This window comes from Ammospiza caudacuta, chromosome 9 (assembly GCF_027887145.1).
Source record: "Ammospiza caudacuta isolate bAmmCau1 chromosome 9, bAmmCau1.pri, whole genome shotgun sequence".
In the NCBI taxonomy this organism is placed as follows: Eukaryota; Metazoa; Chordata; class Aves; order Passeriformes; family Passerellidae; genus Ammospiza; species Ammospiza caudacuta.
The window spans coordinates 34718255-34744107 of NC_080601.1; the positions used below are offsets into that span (position 1 = coordinate 34718255).

The 25853-nt window shown below is 45.9% G+C and overlaps 1 protein-coding gene across 1 annotated transcript in view; it reads left to right on the forward strand.

Moving 5' to 3' along the window:
• Nucleotides 1-1107: 1107 nt before the first annotated feature.
• The window catches only part of HTRA1 (HtrA serine peptidase 1), a 34569-nt gene continuing 9823 nt past the window's right edge, over nucleotides 1108-25853 (forward strand). The window contains exons 1-3 of the mRNA XM_058810148.1: nucleotides 1108-1587; nucleotides 16786-16885; nucleotides 17234-17438. Coding sequence (XP_058666131.1) covers nucleotides 1134-1587; nucleotides 16786-16885; nucleotides 17234-17438 — 759 coding nt within the window. The 5' untranslated portion in view covers nucleotides 1108-1133. The remainder of the gene's footprint in view (nucleotides 1588-16785; nucleotides 16886-17233; nucleotides 17439-25853) is intronic.

The window sequence follows — 25853 nt, forward strand, 5'->3', positions numbered from 1 at the left end:
AGATGGTGGAAAACTCCTTTTTTCTTTTTTTTTTTTTTCCCTATTATTATTCCGGTTGAATAATCTTCTACTAATTGCTGGTATCCACCTCGCCCTGCGGCTCTGAGCGTGTCGGGAGAAGCCGAGTAGGAGGCTCGGGAGCATCCTTGCTCCCATCCCTTCCTCCCATCCCTGGGGTACCGGGCAGCGCCTCCCGAGCCGGGAATCTCACGGGAATGCCGGCCATTCCCGGCGGGGAGTTAATATTGATATCAACTACCTGATATTTGCGTACATTTCCATAGAATGGATGTATCCTTCACTCCTTCCACCCCATCCCCTTATCAGCCGGAAGCTTTATCGGCGCTTACTTTGGATTGTTTCCCCGTAATTCCCGAGGTGGGGAAGCGTTCACATCCCCCTGCCCTGGTTCGCACGAGCGCCTTATCGGCCTTTCCCCCGATCTTAATCATTGCCGGCCGCGATTTCGGGGCTTTCAGCGCCGTTTCCCCGCAGCGCCGGACCTCCGGCTGTCCCGGGGGGAATTTGTCTGTCCCGGGGAGGGAGTCATTGTCCCAAGGGGCTGTCTCTGTCCCGGGGGCTGTCGCTGTCCCGAGGGGCATATCGCTGTCTGACATGTTAAAAAAACAATTCTACACCTTTTCACTCTAGAACAACCACTATCTAAGGTGGAGTTACAAAGAGACACAACCTTCCATGGACAGAGGATGACAGAACATGGAGCTTTCCCACTATGGGTGGTTTTTCCCCTCGGAGTGTCCCTGTCCCGGGGGGCTGTCTCTGTCCCGGAGGGATATCTCGGTGCCGGGGGAGATGTCGCTGTCCCGGGGAGTGCCTCTATCCCGGAGGGCTGTCGCTGTCCCGGGAGGATGTTTCTGTGCCGGGGGATAGCTCTGTCCCGCGAGAGGTACCTCTGTCCCGAGGGGGATGTCTCTGTCCCGAGGGGGATGTCTCTTGTCCCGGGCGATGTCGCTGTCCCGGGGGGGCGGTGTGGGGGCGTCCCAGCCCCATCCCGGGGTGGGGGCCGTGCCCGCGCTCCGGTCCCGCCCCGCCGCGTCTCCCTTAAAGCGGCCGCCCGGCCCCCGGCGCTCTCACCGCGCTGTCCCCGCTCTCGCCGCCCCGGAGCCGCCGCGATGCCGCTGCTGCGGGGCTGGACTCTGCTGCTGGCGGCCCTGCTGCCCTCGGCGCTGCCGTCGCTGCTGGCCGCGCCGCCGCCCGCCTGCCCCGAGCGCTGCGATCGCTCCCGCTGCCCGGCGCTGCCCGCAGCGTGTCCCGGCGGGCCCGTGCCCGACGCCTGCGGCTGCTGCCGGGTGTGCGGGGCCGAGGAGGGCGAGGCGTGCGGGGGCGCGGGGCCGCCCTGCGGAGAGGGGCTGCAGTGCGTGCTGCCGCCCGGAGCCGTGCCCGCCTCGGCCACCGTGCGCAAGCGGGCGGCCGCGGGGCGCTGCCAGTGCACCAGCAGCGAGCCCGTGTGCGGCAGCGATGCGGTCACCTACGCCAGCCACTGCCAGCTGCGGGCCGCCAGCCGCCGCGCAGAGCTCCTCCGGCAGCCGCCCATCATCGCCATCCAGCGCGGAGCCTGCGGGCAGGGTGAGGATGCGCGGGGGGGATGCCCGGGGTGCGGGGGATGCGCGGAGGTTCGGCCCCTGCATCCCCTGCCCGCTCGGGATGCGGTTCCCCGGGAGGAGCCGGACACGGGGCTTGGCCGCGGCTCAGCCCGGCCGCTCCGGCTCAGCCAGAAACCGGTTTGTCCGCAGCTGCCAAGTGCAGGGGGGTGAAAAACCCTGTCGCCGATTTACACTTAGCTCCCACCCAGCCGAGGGGTGACGCGCAGTTCGAAACTGGGGGAAACTGATGCAAAGCCTGAGCAGCGGGTGCGGCTGCGGAGCCCAGCAAAGTTTGGAGGAATAACTCCAGCGCGCTCCCGTCCCGGCGCTTTGTGACAGGGAAATGCCCCGGGGAATAAAGCCAGGAATGCAGGAGCCGCTCGGATGTGATGGAGCAAAGGGGTGGGCAGAGCAGGCTGCTGCCTGCCTTGGCCCGGTTTAGCAAATGCGCTCTGATTAATAAAATACTTGCTGGAAGGGGAGAAGCCTGTTAACAGCGTGTTAAGCTCAGCCTAGAGTTTTGTGTTTGTTTTTGTTGGGGTTTTTTGAGGATGGAGATGGGCGCCGATAAGTAACAACGCGTGGCGTTTCTCCTTCGGCATTCTTTAGTTGTCAGCGTGGTCAGACCCAATGTAATGTGGGTACTCAGTACGGGACGGATGTAAATTATTTGAAAAGGGTGTAAAGAGGCATTGCTGGGTTACGAAACGTGGCTGAGCAGCCCGGAGAAGCGTTCGGTGTGGTGGGAGCGGTGGGTGCAGGATGTGACACCGAGCGGGCAAAGCCGAGCTGGGATTAGCAGGGGATGATCGTCACAAAATGCGGCCCCTAATGCGGGCTGGATTAAACCCCGTAAACCGAGGCTCTCTATCCCTTCCGAGCTGTTCAGCACCATTAGGGCGTAACAAAAATTAGCATGAATTAAGCCTTTATTTCTAGAGTAGTAGTCACTTTTTAGTAAGTCAGCATTGTTTTAGTGAGGATTAATTATTTTGGTATAAATTGTATAATTTCTGGACTTTTTTTTAAAAAACACATATTTTTCTACACTTGGCCATCATCTCTCCAGCAGAAACACATTCTGATGTGTAGTGGCTGTGTGTTCAGCCTACAGATCAAGCTCACAGCTCTGGTGTCAACACAATCAATTTTTTGTACCCCTGGCTGTCCCCTCGGTGTCAGAGCTGCGTTGTGCTCCGTGGCACGTTGCTGGCATTTGCTGCCACTGGAGACAATCAAACTTTTCACCCCGCAGTTTCCTGATGCCCAGTGTAAGACAATGCCTTGTGATTTTTATTCTCGATTCGTGAAACCAATGTTGTTTTCTCAGCCTTTTCTGCCGAACGTTTGCAGAATCGGGGCTGTGTTTGAGCTGGGAGCAATGCGTGCCTCTGGTGGGGGGGACAGAAAATGCATGGGCTGCACAGAGTCCCGGTCTGGGAAAGCTCTGCTGCTGTTGTGGATCCATCAGGAGTAATTCCACACAATCATATTGCCCTGTTGCACCTCTGGAACAAAAAGAAAGTGCTGGAGAAGCCAACCAGCACCACATGTTTATCTCTGGATAAGAGCAAACATTGCTACCAGCAAAGCTTTTTTTTCATATGTAGAGAACCTGAACTAAAAAGGGATGGAGGGTAGGCTGTAAAGTGCTTGAATCGATGTTTTGAAAAAGCATTGCCTAATATTTGGCTCCTTAATGCAGTTAATTTTTAATTTTATTTTGAGTTCATCATCAGGAGTGCTTTTTCTACCTAAAGATTGAGTTATCTCCAGCCATTTTTTTCAGAGTAAAACACCTACGTAAATAATTCGGTCAATACAATGCAACAGCCTTGGGAAACAAAGGAATGGGAGCACAGAGAAAGGGTTTGGAAAGCTCTTTTTGTTGATGTTTTTAAACTTCACACTATTTCAGTAGCTGGTCAAGTGTGTATACATTGTGTATATTGTATATACACAATGCTGTGTATATTGCTTAGAATAAAGTAAAACTTTCTGTCATTTTCAGTTTTCATCTTCAGTTCACTCCTAGTGCTGATCAGTGATTCCCAGGGAATCTCTTCAAATACCTGCAGTGTTTAAAGGGAAGCAGCAGAGGCAGGAGCAGGTTGCTGTGGGTCTGAGTGCAGGAGGGGGATGATTCCCTTTGCAAAATGAGCCTTAAAAGACTCCAGCAGTGTCCAGCTGTGCTGTGCCAGCATAACCAGTGCCACCCCTCCTGCTGTGCCCCAGCCCTGAGCTGCAGCTGCCACTGAAGAAATCTTCCCTTTCCATCAGAAAGGACCTGCAGAGCCCGTGCTGCTGCAGCTCTGTGTGTGCTGGTACCAAATACAAAATTCCCTTTCCATCAGAGGATGCTCAGGCCTGCAGAGCCCGTGCTGCTGCAGCTCTGTGTGTGCTGGTACCAAATACAAAATACAAAATTCCCTTTCCATCAGAGGATGCTCAGGCCTGCAGAGCCCGTGCTGCTGCAGCTCTGTGTGTGCTGGTACCAAACCCAGAGGCACAGAGAGAGGTGAGTGTGCCCTGGGCAGGATCTGTGGCTGTGTCGGAGCATCCCACGCCCAGGACCGAGGTCACTGCCACGAGACCTCGATGTTCAGTGGTGAGGTTCAGCATGCTGGGAGGATGTTTTCTTTTTCTTCTGCAAATATGTTTTTGGTGGCCTTAAATCCCTCCTGCTGACCAAGGGAAGAGGGCCCAGCACACAACTTCAACCAGGCTTTATTCCCTTCCTCGTTTTTCCCACAAATGCTGGCAGGCGTTTCGGGACAGTGTGCCCTCCTCTGCACACTGTAAAACATAAACTGACCTGGATTTGTCCTTTCCTCATTAACCTGGGGATGAAGAACATTCTTTGGTTGCTCTCCATTTCTAACTACTTTCTGCCTGGTTTTGAGCTGGTTTATATGTTTTCATGTTTTTATTTGGTTTACCATGTCTAATGTGGTATCTCAGTGAGCTCAGCAGCCCTCAGCTCGCTGGCATCTGTCACAGGTGGCTCTGACATCTGTCCCAGGCGTGCTCTCACCATGATGTCACATCTGGGGTTTGCTGGGAGCTCTCATGGCTTGGATTAAGCAGGACATCACAGCTGGACTGCCTGGGGAGGAGGCAGAGGTGAGGGGTAGCTCAGTCTAGAAAGCTGTGTACCACTGAGATACAGGCTTTGCTGCTCCATCACCTGATTTCACAGCTCTACAGACAGCAAGGGGGAAGCAAAAAAAAGTCACTCAGTTTCTTGCAAAAGTGCCTGACTTTGTGTTTTGAAATGCACCAGGCATCCAAGTGTCTCAGTGTCATTATCTGGCAGGAGAAGGGGACCTCTGTGGCCAATAACTCATTTGTCATTGACTGAGTCCTTCTAGAGCAGCCTAAGAGTGAGCTGAGGGCACAGGGGATGGGCAGGAGAGGGACCTGCCTGAATTCCTGTGCCTGACAGTGCTGCAGGTCTGGCAGGAAGGGATGGACCAGGGCAGGGAGAGAAACTCAGCTGGGAAACCTCTGAATGTTGGGTGTGACAGTGTTCACAGGGGTCTGAGGTTGAGGGAAGAGATGAGAATGTTGACTCCATGTTTCAGAAGGCTGATTTATTATTTTGTGATATATATTATATTAAAACTACACTAAAAGAATAGAAGAAAGGATTTCATCAGAAGGTTGGTTAAGAACAGAAAAAGAAAGAATAATAACAAAGGCTTGTGGCTCAGACAGAGGGTCTGAGCGAGCTGACTGTGATTGGCCATTAATGAGAAACAACCACATGAGACCAATCCCAGATGCACCTGTTGCATTCCACAGCAGCAGATAATCATTGTTTGCATTTTGTTCCTGAGGCCTCCCAGCTTCTCAGGAGAAAAAATCTTAAGGAAAGGATTTTTCAGATAATGTGTCTGTGACAGTTGGGAGCCCTGCCAGATATTTATCAAGAGGGAAGCTGATACTGTTGTTATGAACAAGGCTTTCAGCTGCTTCCCTGAAGATAATAACAGGCACACGGTGGTGGTTTTATTATTGTTATTTGTGTGCTGAAGAAGTGTCGGGAGACTTTGGCAGGTTACTTGGCACGTGCCAAGTCTATTAAGAATGACCCAGGAGGAGCAGGATTTTGGGGTCTGAGCGCACAAATGGCCATTCCAGTGCTGCTAAATGTCATCTCCTCCCTCGGCTGCTGTTTGGGTGGTCTGAACATCATTCTTTTCCAACTTCTCCTCAGTCTATTTTGCAGCAGCAGGAGAAGGCAGGGAGGGAGGGAATGAAGAGGCAGCTGAAGGCAATGGAAATAAATAGCAACATCTTTCCAGAAGAGCACCAATTCCCAAGTGTGGGATTAAAAAGCTTTTCCAAAGCCAAGTATTCAGCTCGGAGAGGAGGCAACTGTAAGAAGTGGTTTGTCAGAAGCAGCTCACCTTTTCTGCTCTCCACATCCAGATTTCCTTCCTGGGGAGCAGGCAGTAATTTGGTAGTCTCCAGACTTCAAACAGTCAAGTCAGTAAACACAGATTGGGAACAAGGAAAGATTCAATCCTTTCATCTTCTGGGCTTTGATATTTAAAGGTACCTGTGGACTGGGCAGGAATGCTTGAGGCCATGAGTAAGCAGCAGGAGTGGTGTTAGGATGTGAGGGAGGCAGCAGATCCTGAGCAGCTCTCGGGCTCTGCCGTCCAAGAAATAGGAGAAGCTGGAAAATATTTTTCAAATGTGAGTTTACGTGTGCTTGGAGTGAAAGGAAGCAACGTCAGAAATAGAAGCTGGGGTTCTGTGGAACTTGTGCTGTAAATGCAGCCATTCCTCACTCCCAGGAGCTGCTGGGGCCTCAGGATCCCTGGCTGGACTTGGCACTGAGTCCCACTGCCCTTGTAACTGGGCCCAAGTGAATACCTGACATTGTTTTGGAGCCTGTGTTCAGGATGTAGAATAAAAAACTTTATTTCGCCTTCTGTGTGCAGGTCATTGTAATTCCCAAATTATTTAACCTGCTGCAAAGAGAAGAATATAACTAAAAAATAACCTCCGCTCCCTTATATCAAAGGGATATAATTGATAAAATAATATTTTAAATAATTGATCTTTTACTAATGGATGTTGACCTTATATCTGTAGGTAACAGGGGAGTTTAATAGCTTAAGCTTGTGAGACAGGACACAGGTGAGTAGTTATTTTAAAGTTTAATGAACTGAGAAGGTCATTGCTACCACATTTTAGCAACTGGAGGTGAATTATGCAGACAGGCAGAGCAGCTCTTGAATCTCTGGGTTAATATCAGAATATCAGACACCCTGGTGCACTGATAGGGGAAGCACAAGGCTGGAGGTCAGCTGGCCTGTGCAATTTGTTACAAGTGCTCTGTTTCTGGAGGAAAAATTTATGAAAACAAAGCAAATACAGGTTCCATGTGTGAGCAGATGCATTTTCCTCTGCCTTTCCTGCAGGCTGGTACCTGGCCCTGTCAATGAGGGCAGTGCCACTAAAACTCTGTGTGGTGTTGGTCAACCAAACCTCATTCTTGTCTCTGTCACTTTTTCCCCATCAGGGTTTCTCAGTCTTTCCATCTCCTCGCTGTTGCAAAGCCTTTTTTTGGTGAGACATGGAGAGGGATGTGCAGTGAATAATTCCTACATCCCCTTTTGCAGAACTGCTGCTGGAAACCCCAGTGAGGCTGAGCTATGGCGTTTGAAATGCTTCTGGTAGCACTGGGATTTTTGTTGCCAGACAACTGATGGGTAAAATAATGCTTAGTAAATCTGGCAGCCATGCACAGAAGTTACTGGTCTAAAATTTGAAATATTTTCTGTAGCAGAGGGTAACTTTAGGAGAGCTCTCAATATTTTTCCAGAAGCCACTGTCATTGCCCCATTTCACAGACTGAATCTGGGGCAGGGAAAGATAAAGAGCTTTGCTCAAGGTCAGCCAGCAGCAGAGCTGAGAGCAAACTGAGCTTTCACGAGTCCCTGCTCAGCTTTCTGCACCTTGCCAGCATTGCTGCTCCATTTTCCATTACTTTTCTTTTCCATTCCTCTATTTCTCAAACTCTCAGGCTGCAGCTTTGGCTTTGCCCTGCCAACAGCATCGATGATCTGTCGATCTGCTCTGCAGAAAGTTCTCTTGGAGGAGGGAAGGAGTGGGTGCACCAAGCGCCAGGAAGGAAGAGGAACCCAAACAAGTCTCTCCCCTCCACCAAATAAACACAACCCCCCAAAATAAACACATCCCCCCAGGAATCTCATGCTTCAACATTTGTGGTGGGGCAGGGATGATTCACTCCTTTTTCCAGGACAGCACAGGCGCTGTTTGGAGTGTCTGCCCTTTCTCTATCTCTGTGTAGACCTCAATCTGTGAAGGTAAACTTGGCTAACCCTTGTTTCCTTTTGTATTCAGACACTGAAAGCGGGCAAGCAGAAGCCACTTGTAAATATGAAAATATGAAATTTTTATTTATGAACTATAATTTTACCAATATTTTATCCATTATTTATAAATAATATTTAAATATTATATTTGAATGTAAATATATGAATATATAAATAATATATAAATATAATTATATAGAAATATGATAAATATGAAAGATACTCACATGGTCCATAAAATAAAGCAGGACAGGTGTGGGGATAAGAATAGCAATATTTAAATAGCTGCTGTTGATAGGGGAGCAGTGAATATAATAATCAGGACTCTAAATATCTTTAAAAAAGGAATATTTGAGAGTGAAATTGAGCCCTGCTGTCCTTTGAACCTTTAGGTGTGGGGATAAGAATATCAATATTTAAATAGCTGATGTTGATAGAGGAGCAGGGAATATAATAATTAGGACTGTAAATATCTTTGAGAAATGCGTATTTGAGAGTGAAATGGAGCCCTGCTGTCCTTTAAAGCTTCCGTGGGGAGCAGCAGGAGCCGCAGGGCTGTGTGACAGTGGCAGTGCCACCCCCTCACTGCAGCTCCCCATCCCAGGTAGGGATGCAGAAGGAACATCCTCATCACTCCAGCTTCGTTTCCCAGCCACTCACTGATTTCTCATGTCCACATTACAACAAATCTGGGTGGTCTTGGAGTGATTCTTGACACAGATGTAGAAAACACTGCCAAAGGCTGACAGATTTTTCAGGCTATTGAAGCTTTTGCAATGCAATTATGCTGTGATCAAGTACTGTACAATTACAACACCCCAGAGTAGGAGTGCTGTCTGTTTTATTACTGTTCTGAGGGGTTTCTATCTATTTTTTCCTATAGATTTGACCCTTATTTGTATCAACTCCATGTCTCTCCTAAGTCCTGCCACAGCAAAGTGGTGAAATCAATGCCTCCTCCAGCTGCAGAAAAGCAGCATCTTAGGAAGCTTTTTATAGGCTTTCCCCTTAAGAGGGTTGTTTTTAGGCCAGAGAGAAGTTCAAGAAGCATGAAAACAAGAACTTGTTTTTATTCCCTGGTGTCTTCATACCAGGGTTCCTGGAAGTTGAAGCTAAGAATCTCTTAAGCAGGGATTTCTTCTGAAGATGCAGTGTGAAAGTTTCTCACATACTTAAAATGAGATCTTAATGGGTTTATAATTTCAGGAGGAGCTCTCACGATCAGGCAGCTGCTGGTTACATGTGGGATATAGGAATTACCATGTTGTTGGTGCTTAATGGGAGTTTTGAGGTTATTTTGCTGGTTCTCTGCCTGTAGCCAGTTGGAGCTGGGAGGTAAAACAGGGTGATGACCCAACTTGGAAGGGACACAAACTGAGCAGGGCTGAAAAAAAAGGAGAGGAGAAATTATTCCTGACTCATCTGTTGTATTTTCAGCCTTCTGCAGAGAAGAGAATTGTCTGCTTTAACCTGTTGGCTGAAATACTCTGTTCCTCTGTCTGCAGGAAATGAGGCAGACTCTTTTCCATAACTACCTGACTTACATTTCTTAGTGCCTCCAGCTCAGACAGGGCTCCTGGAATTACATTTTTTTAATGACATTTTCCAGCTCAGCACTCTTTGCCCTTGCCCTGAATTGTTCTTCACCTTCATTCCGTGTGTCTGAGCATCTCCCTGCCCATGCTGCTCCTGCTGCCTGTGCAGGGTACTGCTGGCACGGCCACCAGAGCTCTGTGCCATTGTCAGAGGGCTTCTGGCTCCCAATTAATTGGCATTAATTAATTAATTAATCGGTCATCCTGGCTGAGCCCCCCTCCGCATTGTGTGAATATGGCAATGCTGCTGCAGGAACGGCAGCTCCTGCTCCTAGGGCTCCTTTTCCTTTTTCCTTTTTCCTTTTTCCTTTTTCCTTTTTCCTTTTTCCTTTTTCCTTTTCCTTTCCTTCCTTTCCCTTTCCCTTTCCCTTTCCCTTTCCCTTTCCCTTTCCCTTTCCCTTTCCCTTTCCCTTTCCCTTTCCCTTTCTTTCCCTTTCCTTTTTCCTTTCCCCTTCCCCCTTTTTTTTTTCCCTCCCCCCCTTTTATTTCATTCCCCCTTTTTCCTTTTCCTTTCCTTTTTTGTTTTCCTTTTCCCTTCCCTTCCCTGTTTATGCCCAGGCTGGGTTTCCTCCCACCTCACCGCTGCTGTTTACAGAAGGAATTGCAGTTTCCTGTTGTTTTAGATGGAGCTGTCTCTCCTCCCTGGATTCCTGCCTGACACCCAGTTGCCTTTGAGCCTCATCAGCTCAAAAGTCTGGTGGTTTTTGTTCCTTGCTGCTATAATTCTGAGTCTGTTTTGCACTCAAGCCAGTGCACTTGGTTTATAAAGGAATTTCTGGCATTCCTGAGAGTTTTTATATACATATTTTCTCCCTGTGAGGTTCTGCAAGGGTTGCTAAGGGCTGAGATTGTTCCAATCAGATAAAATAGGGTTATGCCCATTTTAGTGCTAAATCTAAGGCACTAAAGCATAAATTGCTTTTTACAAGTTGCATGGAGACTGAGTAACACAGCTTGGAGCAGGATGCATCCATCCAGGGCATTCCTTCACTGCAGAGCCTTCCAATCCTGTGATCTACAGTAATTCAGCAGCTGAGCTGTAACAAAGATGTTCTGCGTCTGATTAACTTCCCACTTACTCTGCCTTGTAGATAGGTGGTAGGAGAAGTCCCTGTTTGGCTAAAAATGAAAGTGTAAATCTGAAATTATGTAGGAACTTCCTAGAGGAAAGCTGTGGGCATATTACATAAGAAATTTGCCCATTGACCATTTTCAGTGGCAAGAGCATCCTGAACAGCAGGATTGGTACTGGATGCCAAAGAGGTCAGATTCCCATTAAGAACAAAGCTGGACTAAAGAGGTTGGACCAAACTTCTCTGAAGGCTCTGCTTTGCAATTTCGTTACCTTCAAATATTTTTTGTTGTTACTTTATAAATACACAAGAACTCTTTTTGTCATTCTCTCCATGTAACTTTGTAATTCTTACTATCACAGAGTGGTCTGGCTTGGAAGGGACCTTAAAGTTGATCTCATTCCATTCCCCCCATAGGCAGGGACACCTCCCACTATCCCAGGATGCTCCAAGCCCTGTTCAACCTGTTCTTGGACACTCAGGGACGGGACATCAGATATTGGTAACATTCTTGTGTTGCCAACATCTGCTTTTACTTATTCCTACAAATTATTCCTACAACTTTACTATTCCTTCAATACGTTTCCCTTCCAAGCTCTTCTCAGGGCAAGCATTAATTTATGGCCAGTAGTGAATGAGTAGAATATCAATTAAAAAATGAAAATTTTCACCTTTATTTTGTTACTCAAACCTTCTTTTGTTCTATGAGTGACCACACATTGCTCTGAAATCTGTCCTGTGTTACCATTAATTTGGGAGCTGCTCTGTTCTATGAACTTTGTGTAGATTCCCTGTTTTGTTTAGCTTGGCAGTTCTTTTGGGTTTGTTTAAAATCAGTGATTAAAATGAATGAGTTTCTGCTTTTGGATTAGCAGGGAAAATACAAAGTCCTTGCTGAACACTGCCAAGAAGGAATTGATCATCTAAATATTATGGTGATGAAAATGGACTTTAGTTTCCCTTTGCACGTGTGCATTCATGCCAAATAGCAATTTCACTTAAAGCCCTCACTTTAATCTTGCAGTGGTTCTTGCTGCAGGAAATATTTTAAATGAAGACCAGATTTGGGCAGTTTACTGTTTGGAGAGGTTTCAAGCACTTTATTCTACCATTATTTAAGGCTATGAAAGTATTTTTGCTTTTAGGGACATCACGGTAATGCAGACTTTCCTCCCAGAAATCTGTGAGGTGTCTTGAGTTTCTGCATGGATTATACTGGCGAAAAATAACTGATGCAATGGCATCTGTGTTAACAAGGTGCTGTGGTTTAGACCTCAAAATTCCCTCCAATGACCTAAGAGCTGCTCTTGAGCAAATTGCCTGTGACACGTCGAGTGTTGTTCCTTATTTTCTTAGTGTTGTCATTGCGTAATACCATTTTTTTGGGGAATTACACAACTTATCCTTGTATAGGAAGTGGAATATTTAGGCTTGCAGCTTTCTGTAATTTAAAAAAAGAAAGTGTGGCAGCAGGTTCCCACATGTTTTCCCTTGTCTCTCTCCAGCAGGGCTTGCTGATCCCCCTGTTTTCGGTGAGCTGAGCACCTTTGCTGGAGTTTTTTGTCTCCATTGTCAGAGGTTTGGAGGTTTTTATGGCATGAATGGAAGTTTGTACAAACACCAGTGGCTGGAGTTTTATTTGGGAAGGGTGGAAGTTCTCCAAGCAAAACTTGGTTTGTGGTTTGTGTCAGTAGTCACCGGTTCTGGCAGCCCGGAGCTTTCGTGAGTGCTGCAGCTCTTGCAGCCCTTTTGGTTTCGTTCTGCAGAGAATCCCAAGCCATGCTTTCAAACCCCTGTGTGTGTCTGAACAAGTGGTGAGTGCAGGAGGAAATCAGCTCACCCATTTTCAGCAGCCTGGGCAGTTTGATATCTTTAGTTATCCCAGGAACTGCAGCCCTTCAGTGAGGGTGGGACAGAATTTCTGGGATGTGCCTTTTTTTCCCCTTTCACCATGTCTAAGACAAAAAATCCTGTTAAACGGGATAATTGATTTGTTCCTCACCTCAGTCAGTGGGGAGAGCTGAACCCCCTTTTTAAAAAAGGGGAAATGAATGAAAACTGAGTGGGGAAAAGCCCCATGTCTGACTGAGATGTGCCCAAAGCTTTGTTTGAAGACCTGCTCTCTTCTCTATGCCAAGATCAGCCCTTCCAGAGCAGCAGACAGCTCTCCCAGCAGAAGGGGAGAGGTTACTTTGGTGAGATTTCCATCTCCAAAGCCTCTCCTCAGTTCAGCTCAAAATAACCACCAAAAGCAGCATGTGTGAGCTGTGAGCATCATTGCATCGATGCCACTTTGAGTAATGACCTAACCAGAACCCAGATCTTAATTTGCTTTTTGGCTCCTCTTCATGAAACCAAATTACTTCAGTTGTTTACAGCTGGGTGTGCTTTTTTTCATGGCTTGGTACTCTGTCTTGCTCTCCTAGCAGTCTGTTTACTGATTATTAGCCCTGTTAATGCCAGTTGGCAGAGATTTGCCTTCTCATTTCAGGGCTGGCAGCCAGCACACCTTTGAAGTCCTTGAAGAATTTAGTTGCCTTGGGAATTTTTCATGCTATAACCTATTTATATTTTGGCTTGTTTTTTTTTTTTTTTTTTTTTTTTTTTTTTTTTGTCATTAACTGAATTCACAACAATCATCTTTATAATGTAATTAATAAAGGTTTCTTAGCCGTGCTTGTGGGCATTTTAGGGCATTGTGCAATAGTTCAATAAAAACATTACAAAACACAATAATCACAGCATATAAATAGAAAGAGGAGCAGTCTGGGAAGATTTGAACATCAGAGCCTGAAGGTATTTAGGAACTTGAGCTTTATTCAAGCCCAGTTCTCAATGATTTAGAAGCAAACCAAAACAACACCACCCCCACAAAAAAAATCCCCCCCAAACCAAAACCAAAACCATATTTGTTACCAAAAGGCCCTGAGCTATTGGTGCAGCTGGAAAATAGATGTGTAAGAGAGAAGAGGGAAGTATACCTGGTGATGTTCTCAGTTTCACTGCTGGAAACTGCCCTGTGGTGGTTGAGAAATGAGCATCTGCCCATATTAAATTTGTAATGTTGTTGTTTTTATGGCCATTTAAGCTTCCACGTGGTCCTTTTTGCCTGGGTTCAAATGTTAGGTAAATTGCACACACAAAGGTGGTTTCTTGTAGGAAAGATCAGTGCAGCTTTCAGCTCCCCATGTGCAGCTCAGTAATCCCAAAGAGAAATCAGCTTTTTTTTTGCCCTCCATTATTCTTTATCTCAGTGATAAAATAATTTTCAATGTATCAATACTTTTACTACAGCATTCAGATTTTATGTTGATGGTAAAGACCAGTTTACAGGAATTTTTTTGTTAACATTCATCCATGAATCCATCAAGATCAGAGCTCTGACTGTTGTTTTTTTGCTTTAAAAAGGTATGTTTTCCATTTAAATGGGCAGTGGTTCAAGAGCAGTTGCAAAACCGTGTTACACAATGCAGGAATTCCTAATGCATAAGCAACAGGCAGGTGTGGCCAGCTGCTGGGAGCTTTTTGGGTCAGTATGCCATGAATTAGTATTTATTATCTAACTTTTTCAAAAGTAGCAAATTCTGAACTTTTTTTTTTCACTCTGCAGTTTAGTTTTGCATGAGGGGGTGGATCATGGACAAAATACTGTTGCCTCTGAAATCCTGGCTTTTGTAGGCCCCAGTTCCAAGGGAAGGCAGCTCTGAGATGAGGTATTAGCAGTCTCACCATGTACAGCCTGGGCATCCTTTTTCTTCTTCAATGGCTAAAAGTAAAAAAGATTGAAGGCATGGAAAAAAAGCTTTGCTTTGCCTGTGTAGTTCCCTCATCCGTGGAGTTTTTTCTTTCCCAAGGGCAGGATGTGACCTTTGGATGTCTACAGCATTGCAGCTGAGATGAAATCATTTTGTAAGCAGTGATCAAAAAGCAGATCCATGGCTGCAGCAGTGCCCTGTGGAGTTTTAGCCCAGCACTACGTTTAATCCCACCTGATAATCTGTCCAAGCACCTATTTAATGCAAGTGGATAATTCCAGGCTGCATTTCTTATTGTAGCAGCTTCCCAGAACTGCCCCTGTGATAATCGTCAGCTTTACAGCAATGGCATGACTTGTTTGATATTGAATATTTCTAGTGGGGAATATAAATCGTTTGGTAAATTGATATTTCTCAATCAGAGAAATGTCCTCTGTGGGACAAAAGCCCAAGGGCAGCAGCTCATGTGTAAATCAGAAAGCACTGAATTCTCTTGAGGAAAACAGTGAGGTGAGGACAAAAGTTTCCTGATCGATGTTGCTGCTTCATAAGGCAGATAAACATTTCTGAAAGAGCACCGTGGGTTATGTGGCTGCTGCTTGTGACTGGCTGCATTTAAAAGCCCTTGAGATGTTTCACAGGGTATAAATAAGGAAAAAACCTGTCCCTGAGTGACAGATGGTGTTTGGGAGGAGCATGCACCCCTCTCCTGAGGGACAGTGTGTGCTGTAGGCATTGGGAACTCACCTGGAACATGCTCACCCCTGAACCAAACCAGTGTCTGGTTAGTGTTAAAAGCAGGGGCACTTTGTTCCCAAATCATTATTGCCTCCAGTGTGTGCTTGAAAATTTGCATGGCTTTCCTCTCTGGTGTTTCCAACAGCAAAGGGCATTCGGGGTTTTGGTATTGGGATAGGTTTATGAGATAGTCCTTCTATGATTCTGCATATAAATTGTCCTCTTACACAGTCAAAGGCACTTACAGCATCCACAAGCTGCTTATTGCTTTAATCTCTGCATGGATTTAGGAGCCAAATGGCAAAGATGGATGGGAGCAGCACAGCTCATTAATACCCCTCTGAAAGCCTGTAACAGGCTTGGCTTGTGCATGTATAACAGGAGATGGATGCACCAGATAAAGCTGAAATGAAAACAAAGGGTGTTTCTCGCCTCTGAAGGAACACAAAATAACTCTTTAGGGTGTTCCCAATTTGCATAGCTGCTCCCAAGTTTAAAAAGCAATGTTTTGCCCCTGAACTGCTTGAGAAGGAGGAGCTGTGTCAGAACTGTGAGTTTTCCCCAAAGATTTTTAAACTTCTCTTGGTGCAGACAGGTTTTCTGTTGGCCACAATGTGAGTTGGGTATCCAGAGGCATTTGAAAACCCCACTGGCCCCTGCTGAATGCCCAGGGACCACGAGCTTTTGTTGCAGCACTGCTCAGGAATGCAGAGCTTTGTGGAACCATTGTGTTGTCCCATCTATTTCACAGCCCTGGGGGTGGCTCCAGAGCAGGATGGGATCCATGGAGCTGGTGGAGCTCAGGGTGGGATCCGTGGAGCTGATGGAGCTCAGGGTGGGATCCATGGAGCTGATGGAGCTCAGGATGGGATCCATGGAGCTGATGGAGCTCAGGGTGGGATCCGTGGAGCTGATGGAGCTCAGGGTGGGATCCATGGAGCTGATGGAGCTCAGGATGGGATCCGTGGAGCTGGTGGAGCTCAGGGTGGGATCCGTGGAGCTGGTGGAGCTCAGGGTGGGAAGGATGCCTCGAGTGGGGTTTTGTGAGTGTGTGGAAGGTTCTTCCACACGTAGGTGCCAGGCAGGGGCTGCTGGGTCAGGCTGTGTGGGGACACGGGTGGGAAAGGAAGCCCAATCCTATACCCAAGTTAAACTTTCTCAGCAGCTGCTGAGGGCTCACACCGGGGTCAGGACCTCTGTGTCCTCGGCATTTTACAAAAGCAGCAGCCTGAGACTGCAGAACCCTCCAGGAAGGCGTATTTTGGCAGAGGAACAGAGCTGGCTTGTTTAATCTGGGAAGACCATCCAGGCTGAGTAGACCATCCAGAAAAAGAGGGCAGCAAGGGAGGCGTCTGAGTACAAAAATCCCTTTCACAGACAGGGAATGAGCCCTGTGCTCCTCCTGTGCCCCACAGAGGGATGAGCCCCATGGCCCAGTGGGGTGCACCCCACACCAGGAGGTTCATGGCTCATTTCCCCTAAGGACAAAGCTCTCCACCTCTGTGCAGAGAAGCAGGGAGGGAATCTAGGGCCGAGGGTCATGCTGCAGACAGCTTTTAAGGAAGGGAAAGATACCCACTCAGAGCTTTTTTTAATTCAGGTGTTTTGCAATGGCCCTCCTGCAGTCACTTGAGGAACTCATGACACGTCCTGTGTTTCTATTTCAGGCCAAGAACATCCCAACAGCCTGAGGCACAAATACAACTTCATTGCAGATGTGGTGGAGAAGATCGCCCCTGCTGTGGTTCACATTGAATTATTTCGCAAGTAAACAAGATGCCCAGTCTTGGTTTTATTTCTTTTTTTTTCTTTTTTATTTAATTCTTGAAAACAGCTGCCAGTGGGACAGAAATGTTGATGGATGGCATGAGATAGCAAAGAGGTTTTGCGATAATAAATATTTGTCATGCTTAAGAATTAAAGATAATTTAAGAGTCATGGAAAATAATTAGCTGAAGTAATGGATGTGCTTTATCTTCTTAATGAGAGTAACAGCAGATATCTTAAAACATTAGGAACTCACCAAACTCCTTTTGGCTGTGTGTTATTTGGAATTATTTGTGACCTTTCATCTTTTTTTGCAGCAATAAATGTTTTATTTCCCTTGTCTTTTAGACTTCCATTTTCCAAGAGGGAGGTTCCTGTAGCCAGTGGCTCGGGGTTCATTGTGTCTGAGGATGGGCTGATTGTCACCAACGCCCACGTGGTCACCAACAAGAACAGGGTGAAGGTGGAGCTCAAGAACGGGGAGACTTACGAAGCCAAAATTAAAGATGTTGATGAAAAATCAGACATTGCACTAATTAAAATAGATTCTCAGGTGAGTCGTTGAAGCAAGACACATTTTGTTCCTCTAATTTAACGTCCTCCTTTCCAAAAAGTGTTGCTGATTTTCAGGTCGGAAGGAAAAACAAGTTGTTTACTGGGCTGGGTTGTTGAGAATGTATGAACTAGGTGGATACACCTTTTTAAAAGCCAAGTTTGTGGGTGGCAGTGGTACTTTTGTCACCTCAGTGTAGTGAAAGTATTACATAGCACTTTTTATGCATCCTCACAATAAAAAACAACACCCCAGTTTGCTGGCTGGTTTGCACACACCTTTTGTCTTATATAGCTCTGTCTCAGAGGAGAAATGGGGGTGTTTTGCTTGTGCTACTCTGTCTTGAGTGCCTATATTGAAGTCACAAATGGCTTTTAGAGGACAAATTTTTCCCTTGCTGATGCATATTCTAAAGTGGAAAATACCTTGGGGAGCATCTTGAGCATGGAAATTAAAGCCAGCTTGGAAAGATGTTCTTACACTGCAAGAGGTTTTCTGAGCAGCTTCCCATCTATGATCCCCCTCCATATCAAATGCTCCTCTGTCAGCATTGCTGTGCCTCCTGCCACAGCAGAAAAGCTGTCAGGAGGTTCTGCACACGTAGCAAGAAGGATATTGTGTGGAAATGCTGTGAAATGGAGCTGCCAGCAGCTGGACGTGGCTCTTTGGGGTGCTGCTCACGTTGGCTCCCCTTGTTTGCTCTTTCAGTTGATGACCTCCAAGTTTAAGGGGCAGGAATGCTTCATTTGAAACACATGACTCAGAAATGTGTAGATCTTGCAGCGTTGTTTTAGTTCAGGGCTATTCCCCAGCGAGGTCAGAAGTGTTTGTGCCAGAGTTCATGACTAAGCCAGCGCCTAACACAGAGCTCTTGGATGACCTGAGGGATGGAGTGCTCCTGCTGCTCCCTTGCCACCTTTACAACTTCAAATCTCCTTCTTTTTTAAAAGCTTCTGAACAGCAACCAGGCAGAAAAACCAAACAGAACCAATAATATTTCTGCCGTGTTGTTTTTTTCTCTGTTTTCATGACGTCGCTTGTTTTCTCATTTTTATCTTAAAATAAGAAAAAGCAGTAAGAAACAAAGGGAAAGCACGAGCACTGGCAGCATTGGGGTGAGCAGGATGGGGCAGGGAGTGAAGGGCAGCCAGAAAAATGCTTTAAAATTGGAAGTACAAGGTGGAGGGGAGAGCAGATGTGGTGAGAAGGAGAGGACTTGGAGCAGCAGGAACCTGAACTCCAGAGGAGAGAGGGGACAGAGAGGAGACACTGAACTGGTGTGATGGGCAGTTTGAGGACTCAGGAAAAGAGCAGGCATGGGCTTGAATGTTGATACCTTGACGAAATGGCTCCTAGTTGTCCTGGGAAGCTGCTTGTGGGAAGGGAGAACCTGGAAGCAGCTTGGGGAAAAGATAATTCATCCAGATGGGCTTGTGGTGGAAAGCACTGCTCAACAGGGCTGGAATTGGTCTGAGCTGCCCTTGGAAGCACCTTATCAGCTGTACAAGGCAGTACCGTGGGTGGTGCTCTCCTCCTGGCCTCCCCCATTGCAGCTCAGGATGATTTTGAGAATTATCAAAATTATTGGGGAGGAAATTTAAAGGGATGGGAGACCCATATTTCCAGCCAGCTCTGGTAACATGGCACTGGGCAATCCCAGTCCAAGGTGAGGACTGAGGCACCTCTGTTCACAGGACAGGTGTTGCTTTGCATTTGAGAATTAAAACCAATGTTTTATGTGTTCACAAAAAAAAAAAAAAAAGTTAAAATGGAAACGTGGTCAGCTGAGAAATCGATTCTCAGATTGAACTTTTATGGGGCATTTTTGTACACCCTTTCAAGTTCAGTGTTTGAGCTTTCATTTTTGTGCTGGAATGCCTTGCAGTCATTCAGATGCATGAAAGACTTTTTAAAATCACAAGGGTAATAATTTGTTGAATTTGAAATGTATTTGCTGGTTAAAGAAGTCAGTAGGGTGGTACAAATGACCCCTTAAAAATCTGGAAATGGCATGGAAACCATCCTTAAGAATTTTTCTGAAGTAAGAGGCGAAGTTCTTAAATTGGAATAAAATATTTGAAGGTGACATCAAAGATGCAAAAGGGTTTTTTCTTCTTTTTTATGTGTGGCATGTTAAGGCAGGATCTGAAGGGTGAAGAATGCTCTGTGATTAGGAACAGAGCTGGGATCAGGCTCTCAGCTGGTATTCCTACAGCTGCTCAGATTTTGCAGCAGCCTGGATGCTGTTTCCCTCTAAGGTGTGAACATCTGGTCAGAGACATTACCAGAACTAATTTGGCTTTGCTGAGTGCAGTAGGAAATGAAAAGGGTGGTAAAATCTGGGCAGCACTGAGGATGAACCGTTTCCCTGATTAAATTCTTCTCCGTGGAAAAACATCTTGCAGTCAATGAGGAACAGAAACCTTGGAGCAGTTGTTCCAGTCCTAAAATGTGCTTGTTTTTACAGTCTATAAAAGAGAGCACCAGTGTTTCTCGTGTCTGTGGTGACACAGAGCAGTTTGCTGGAGTGTTGAAAGCAGGAAGTAAGATTGGAATCAATGTGGTAGCCATGAATCCAATCTAACTATTCTTCCAAATGCAACGAGGAGAGCACATCACTAGAAAAGAGCAGTGCAGTTGCAGACAATTTGGATATGAACATGCTAAATTCATAAGATTTCCTTAGAAAAAGCTGAATTTTGGCAGCATAGGCAGGGACTGGTGAAATAAATAATGTGTTTTGCGTGACACGTGTGATACTGCAGCGAGTGTGAAACCCATCAGAACTGTTGCACAACACCCCAAAGGGAGCAGATGCTTTTTTGCTGGCAGACCTGCATTGTGGGATCCATCTCGAGGCAAATAACTACCTTGTTAAATCAGAGTGTGTGATACAGCTGCTGGCAAATAAACACCAGCAGGAGGGGAGGAAATCTCAGGGTGGTTTAATGGACAACGTCAGGGTTAATGGGGGGCAGAATTATAAAAGAACCCAACCCAAATGGAAACTGGAAGCCCAAAGTAGTGGAAGGTGGAGGTGGCTTTTTCTGGAGACCCTTTTCAGCCCTAGAAATAGAGCTCTGTCCACAAAAATGAAGGGGGGAGCAGGGTGAATGGCTTTATTTTGAGAGGTTTCTTCTTTCTACATGCTCAAAACCCAGCCATGAGATACTGACCCTGAAATCACACAGGGAACACAAGGCAGGCCCTGAAGATTTTTACTTCTCAGTGTGGCCAGCTCCTGGTTCTTCACCCCAGACAGGATTTGGCATTTGCATGGTGCAGCAGCTGTGGGGCTGTGACCCATCTCTAATTTGTGGTGACATTTCAGCCCTTCAGCTGAAACCTTCAGCTTAAGGTTTCTCCTGCATCTTACTAATAAACACTCTGTTTGACACTTTTAAATCAACAAGACCTCCTGCCCTCGTTGCCCTGGTGGTTTCCTGAGGCAATGAGCGTCTGTATCTTTGTGGTCAGAGGGGATTTGATTTTCCCCTGTGTGTACAAACTGGAGGAGGCAGGAAAGCAAACTTCCCTGTTTGTGCATCAATATTTTAACAGCCCACATTTTGAAGAAACAAACTACTTGGACGCCAGATGTAAGTGGCTTTTCTGAAATGCTATTTCACTTTGAAATCTGTGGCTGGGTAATATGCTGCTTCCTCTTGAGAGGCTGAGGAAGCCCACATATTGCTTCCAGAAGTGTTCAGGACCCATAAGAATGAAACATCTTGTAAAAAGCTTGGATCTTAACTCCAGTTTATTCATCAGTTTAGGCAGCAGTGGTTTCCTGCCATCTTCAGCTTCTAGTAGCCCTCACTGTGGGGACAATGTGCTGGTCCAACTTCCCATGCAGCAAAATATTCACATCTCCAGGGTGGGTCTGCCAGCACCAGCATATTTTTAATTGCTATTTTTATTTTATTTAATTGTAATTTCATTTGTATTTTATTTTTAAGGGAGAACAGCAATCTCTTGCCAGGCAATTGAAAAGCTGGTGACATATCAAAACAAGACTTCATCCTTTTCTTCTTTTTTTTCCTACAAGATTCCCATGCTCCATATTTAGATAAGGAGACTCAGTTTTGCTTTTCTAACTATAGATGAAATACTTTTGGAGGCTTGTAATGTGTTCAGCCTGGGTTTTTTGTTTTCTTTGACTCTCTGTCAAGCAGTTTCTAGATTGTAGATGATATTCTATATTTTTATGTGCTCGTGACTGGTGGTTTTGTTTTGCCATAACGTATTCTGAAAGCTGAATTAGTCAGAACAGAAATGCAATTCCCAGGACAGTTACATGTTTTGCCAGAGTTACACTCACAGCTGAGTTAGTGTTCATCTGTGCCTTTCCCACCTAAAAATAAGAAGCATGAAGGAGATCTGTCGCTGGTTAACACAAATTGAACTCAGAGCTTTTGTCTTCTCTTCATCCCTTTATTGAACTGCAAAGTGCTTCCTGCAAATTCTTGACTTTCCATCCACAAATGAAGGGGATTACAGAACAGAGGAGGGATTTACTTGCTTTCTCTGCCAGCATGGAGACACATTCACTTATTTCATGGATGAAAAAGCTCAAACCAAAACACCTCCTGCTTATGGCTGGCTGTCTCCTGGTTTCCATTTCTCCGTGGCAGTGCCTGGTGGTGCCTTTCTGCCTCCTCCTCTCTTAGTTTTGGAGCTGTTTTGTCCAGATTTCACTTATTTTATATGACTCAAGTTGTGCTGTTAAAGGACACCAGGGGAACGTCTGTGCTGGCCCTGCTGGGGCTGCACCTTGAATCCTGGGGTGGTTTTGGGCCCTTCACTGCAAGGAGGACATGGAGGGGCCGGAGGGTGTCCAGGGAAGGGAACAGAGTTGGGGAAGGCTCTGGAGCCCCAGGAGGGGCTGAGGGAGCTGGGCAGGGGCTGGAGAATCCCTGAGGAGCTGGGCAGGGGCTCAGTCTGGAGAAAAGGGGGATCAGGGGGCCCTTGTGGCTCTGCACAGCTCCTGCCAGGAGGAGAACAGGGACAGGAGAGGGAACGGCCTCAGGTTGGGCCAGGGCAGGCCCAGGGTGGATTTTGGGATAAATTTCCTCATAGAAGGGCAGTGTTTGAATCCCCATTCCTGGAGGGATCTAAAAGCCATGTGGATGCAGCACCTGGGGACACAGGGCAGTGGTGTGGCCTTGGCAGTGCTGGGTTAGGGGTTGGGCTCCATAATCTCAGGAGCCTTTTCCTGTGATGGTGTTCACACGGGTCTTAGGATGAGGGAAGAGATGAGGATCTGACTCCATGTTTCAGAAGGCTGATTTATTATTTTATGATAAATATTATATTAAAACTATACTAAAAAATAGAAGAAAGGATTTCATCAGAAGGCTAGCTAAGAATAGACAAAGAAAGAATGATAACAAAGGCTTGTGATTGATATGAATGATAACAGCTGACTGTGATTGGCCATTAATTAGAAACAACCACATGACACCAATCCCAGATGCACCTGTTGCATTCCACAGCAGCAGATAACCATTGTTTACATTTTGTTCCTGAGGCCTCCCAGCTTCTCAGGAGGAAAAATCCTAAGGAAAGAATTTTTCATAAAAGATGTCTGTGACATTTTCCAACCTAAACGATTCCATGTTTCTTTGAGTCCCTCTGGCTGATGATGCTGACCTCCACCTCTCCTCTCATGCCACAATAGCTGTGTCCTATTGTTGGCTGGAGCCATTTTTTGCGGTGGTGTGCAGCTCTCCATGTCGTGGGAGTTGTGTTTATCCAGGGTTGGAGTCAAATCCATATATAAAAACGTCTGAAGCCCTTTGGGATGCGAATGTCTTAAAATATTAACCCTAATTAATGGCTCCTTCTCTGCCTGGGTGTAAACAGTGAGTCATGTGCCACTTAGGGGTTTGCATGTTTGGTCCTATTTCTGTGTGCTTGCAGAATGCCTGCCTGCAGATTTGTTTTATTGAGTAAACAGGGATCCAGCAGAGCCCCAAGGCTTCATCAAAGCAAGAGTTAGAAAAGACAGGGGTAGAAAAGGTATTATATGTTGCCCAAAGCCATGCAGTGAGTCACTGGGAGAGCTGGGTTTGGGTGTTCCCGGCTCCCTGCTGCCTGTGCTGCAAGGCATGGTCCTTTGCCTGGCACTTTTAATTAACTGCACTGGCAAATCTGCAGTCAAAGCAGGAGAATCACGAGTTGGAGCGGTGCTTATGTCATCCTGAGGGCCATCAGACATTATGTAAAGATTGAAGAATGCACATTTATTAAGTATAGTTATTAAGAGCCCTGAACTCACACTCATTTCACCAGGATTCCTGAACTTGCCTGGGATGAGCCTGCCAGGGGCAGGGTGTGAGGGCACAGAGGGGATGTTCTGACACGATCCTGGTACAGCACTGCCTGCCTGGCACTGCCAGGGCTCCTCCTGGGCTGCTAAAGGATGTTTGTCCCACTCCATCATGGGATTTTCATAGGTTTTATACTGGTTTCATTTCAAAACCACGTGCACAATGTAAATAAATACTTGAGTTTGTTTTTGTTGTTTTATAACTCAAAATTTAATAGTGAGTGTGGCAATGTTTTAAGCTATTTTAGAGAGAATTCTTTAAATTTAAAGCCATGACAGCACATATATTTACCATAACCAATTCTTCATGGCATTGTTTTGTAGGGGCATCAATACATTTACATGCAGTGCCTTTGGTGTGCCAGTCCTGCCCCACACCAGGAAATCACAGGGAATACAGGACACGTTTTCCAAAGCTGTGTTTCATAATGTCTGCAGGACCAGGAGGTTTTTGCAACGGATTTTTGTTTCTAGCAAGGGAAAGGTTAGCCAGACTTTCCAGAAGGCATGTTGAATCACAGGGGTGACCTGCAGCCAATCCATACAGCATCAGAGCTTGAACTGAAGCCTGGCTAGTATAGGCACAGCCCTGAAAACTCAGCACAATCACAATTGTATTAGTCACAGGCCGTTCCTGTACTTTCTCTCTGCTGCCAGATGCAATTTTGGCTTTGTGACTGTTACAACTCAGGAACTTTGTATAAATATTTTAACTTTGTACACGACCAGCCTTTAATTTTTTTTTTCCTGGTAATGAAACAGAAAAACTATTCTGTTTTCTTTTGCTTGTCTCTGTTTCATTTGCTGATAAATGTCCCCTTTTTCTGCGAAGTATCTGTGTTCAGTGCACTGAGACACAAACAAAAGCCACTTTTTGTCTTTTGTGTGTTTTTTTTTTTTTGGTTTTTTTTGGTTGTTGGTTTTTTTTAAGAAGGAAGAGCAGTGCCAAAAGAAGATGCTGGCTTTGACCAATGACATCTTGCAAACACGTGCTGCGTAAGCTCAATAGCATCTGGTGGGAGGAGGAAGGGCCAGGGTGCTCCCTGTGTCCAAACATGACCCAGATGGGGCTGTTTGTGTGAGCTGAGCCCAACTGCCTGATTCCCCTGCCCTGGAATCATCCTGGAGCTGTGCCTGGGATCAGGGGCTGCCCTGGGATGCTGCTGCCTCTGCAGTAGTGATGGGGAAACAGGGCAGAGCTGCTGGATCCTTCCCAGAGCTAAGCCACAGCTGGGTTTATCTGTGGCTGTGGCACTGATAAGGGCTGTGTTTTATCGTTATTATTATTTATTAGTAGGGCATTGCTGGTTGTGATAACTTTCCTCTGAATGCAAACAGACATGGAAATGCTTTCTGCTTTCTCTGCTGCCTATTCTGTTGCTCTCCCAGCTCACTCTGTTGGTTTAATTATTTTCTTGCTGTCTGGAGACCGAAAGATAAATTTGCATAAAGCATCTTACCCTGTCTGGGAGCTGGCAATGAATTTTATTGAAACAATCTGCTCATCTGGGTAAAACTTCCCTGGTGGGATTGTAACAAAGCTGGATAAAGGATACACAAGACCAGTTTTGTTAAACATTAAAACCATGACTCCTGTATTTGCAGCAGCATATAGTGATAACTGATGCCATTATTTTTTGTTTTCTAATTTGGAGGCATTGTCTGTCTCTTAGGATATTTGAAATAAACTGTAGGTGAAAAACACAAAGTGATGGGAATTTGGGTTAGTTTATAACACTGAATTTTTTGTCCCTATGAATGAATTATTGAGTCAGGCTTTCAAACTGCTGGTAACAAAACCTGAACCAGCAATGAGTTTCCAAATTAAACATTCAATATTTTCCCTTTTTGCCAAAACTTGAAGTAGGTCAAGCTTAGAGGAAAGCTAGGTTCAAGTTAGCTTTGCCAAGCAAAAGATAAATGCCTCCAGAATTCTGTTTTGATTTTTGGGTTCAGTAACCTAATCCTCCAAATCCTTAAGTCTAAACCTGCACTTATACGTGTTCATTGCTGCTAATAGAAATAGTCTAGTGACATGGTTAAAGACCATGGGTTAAATATATGGTTAAATTACCTGGAGAGGA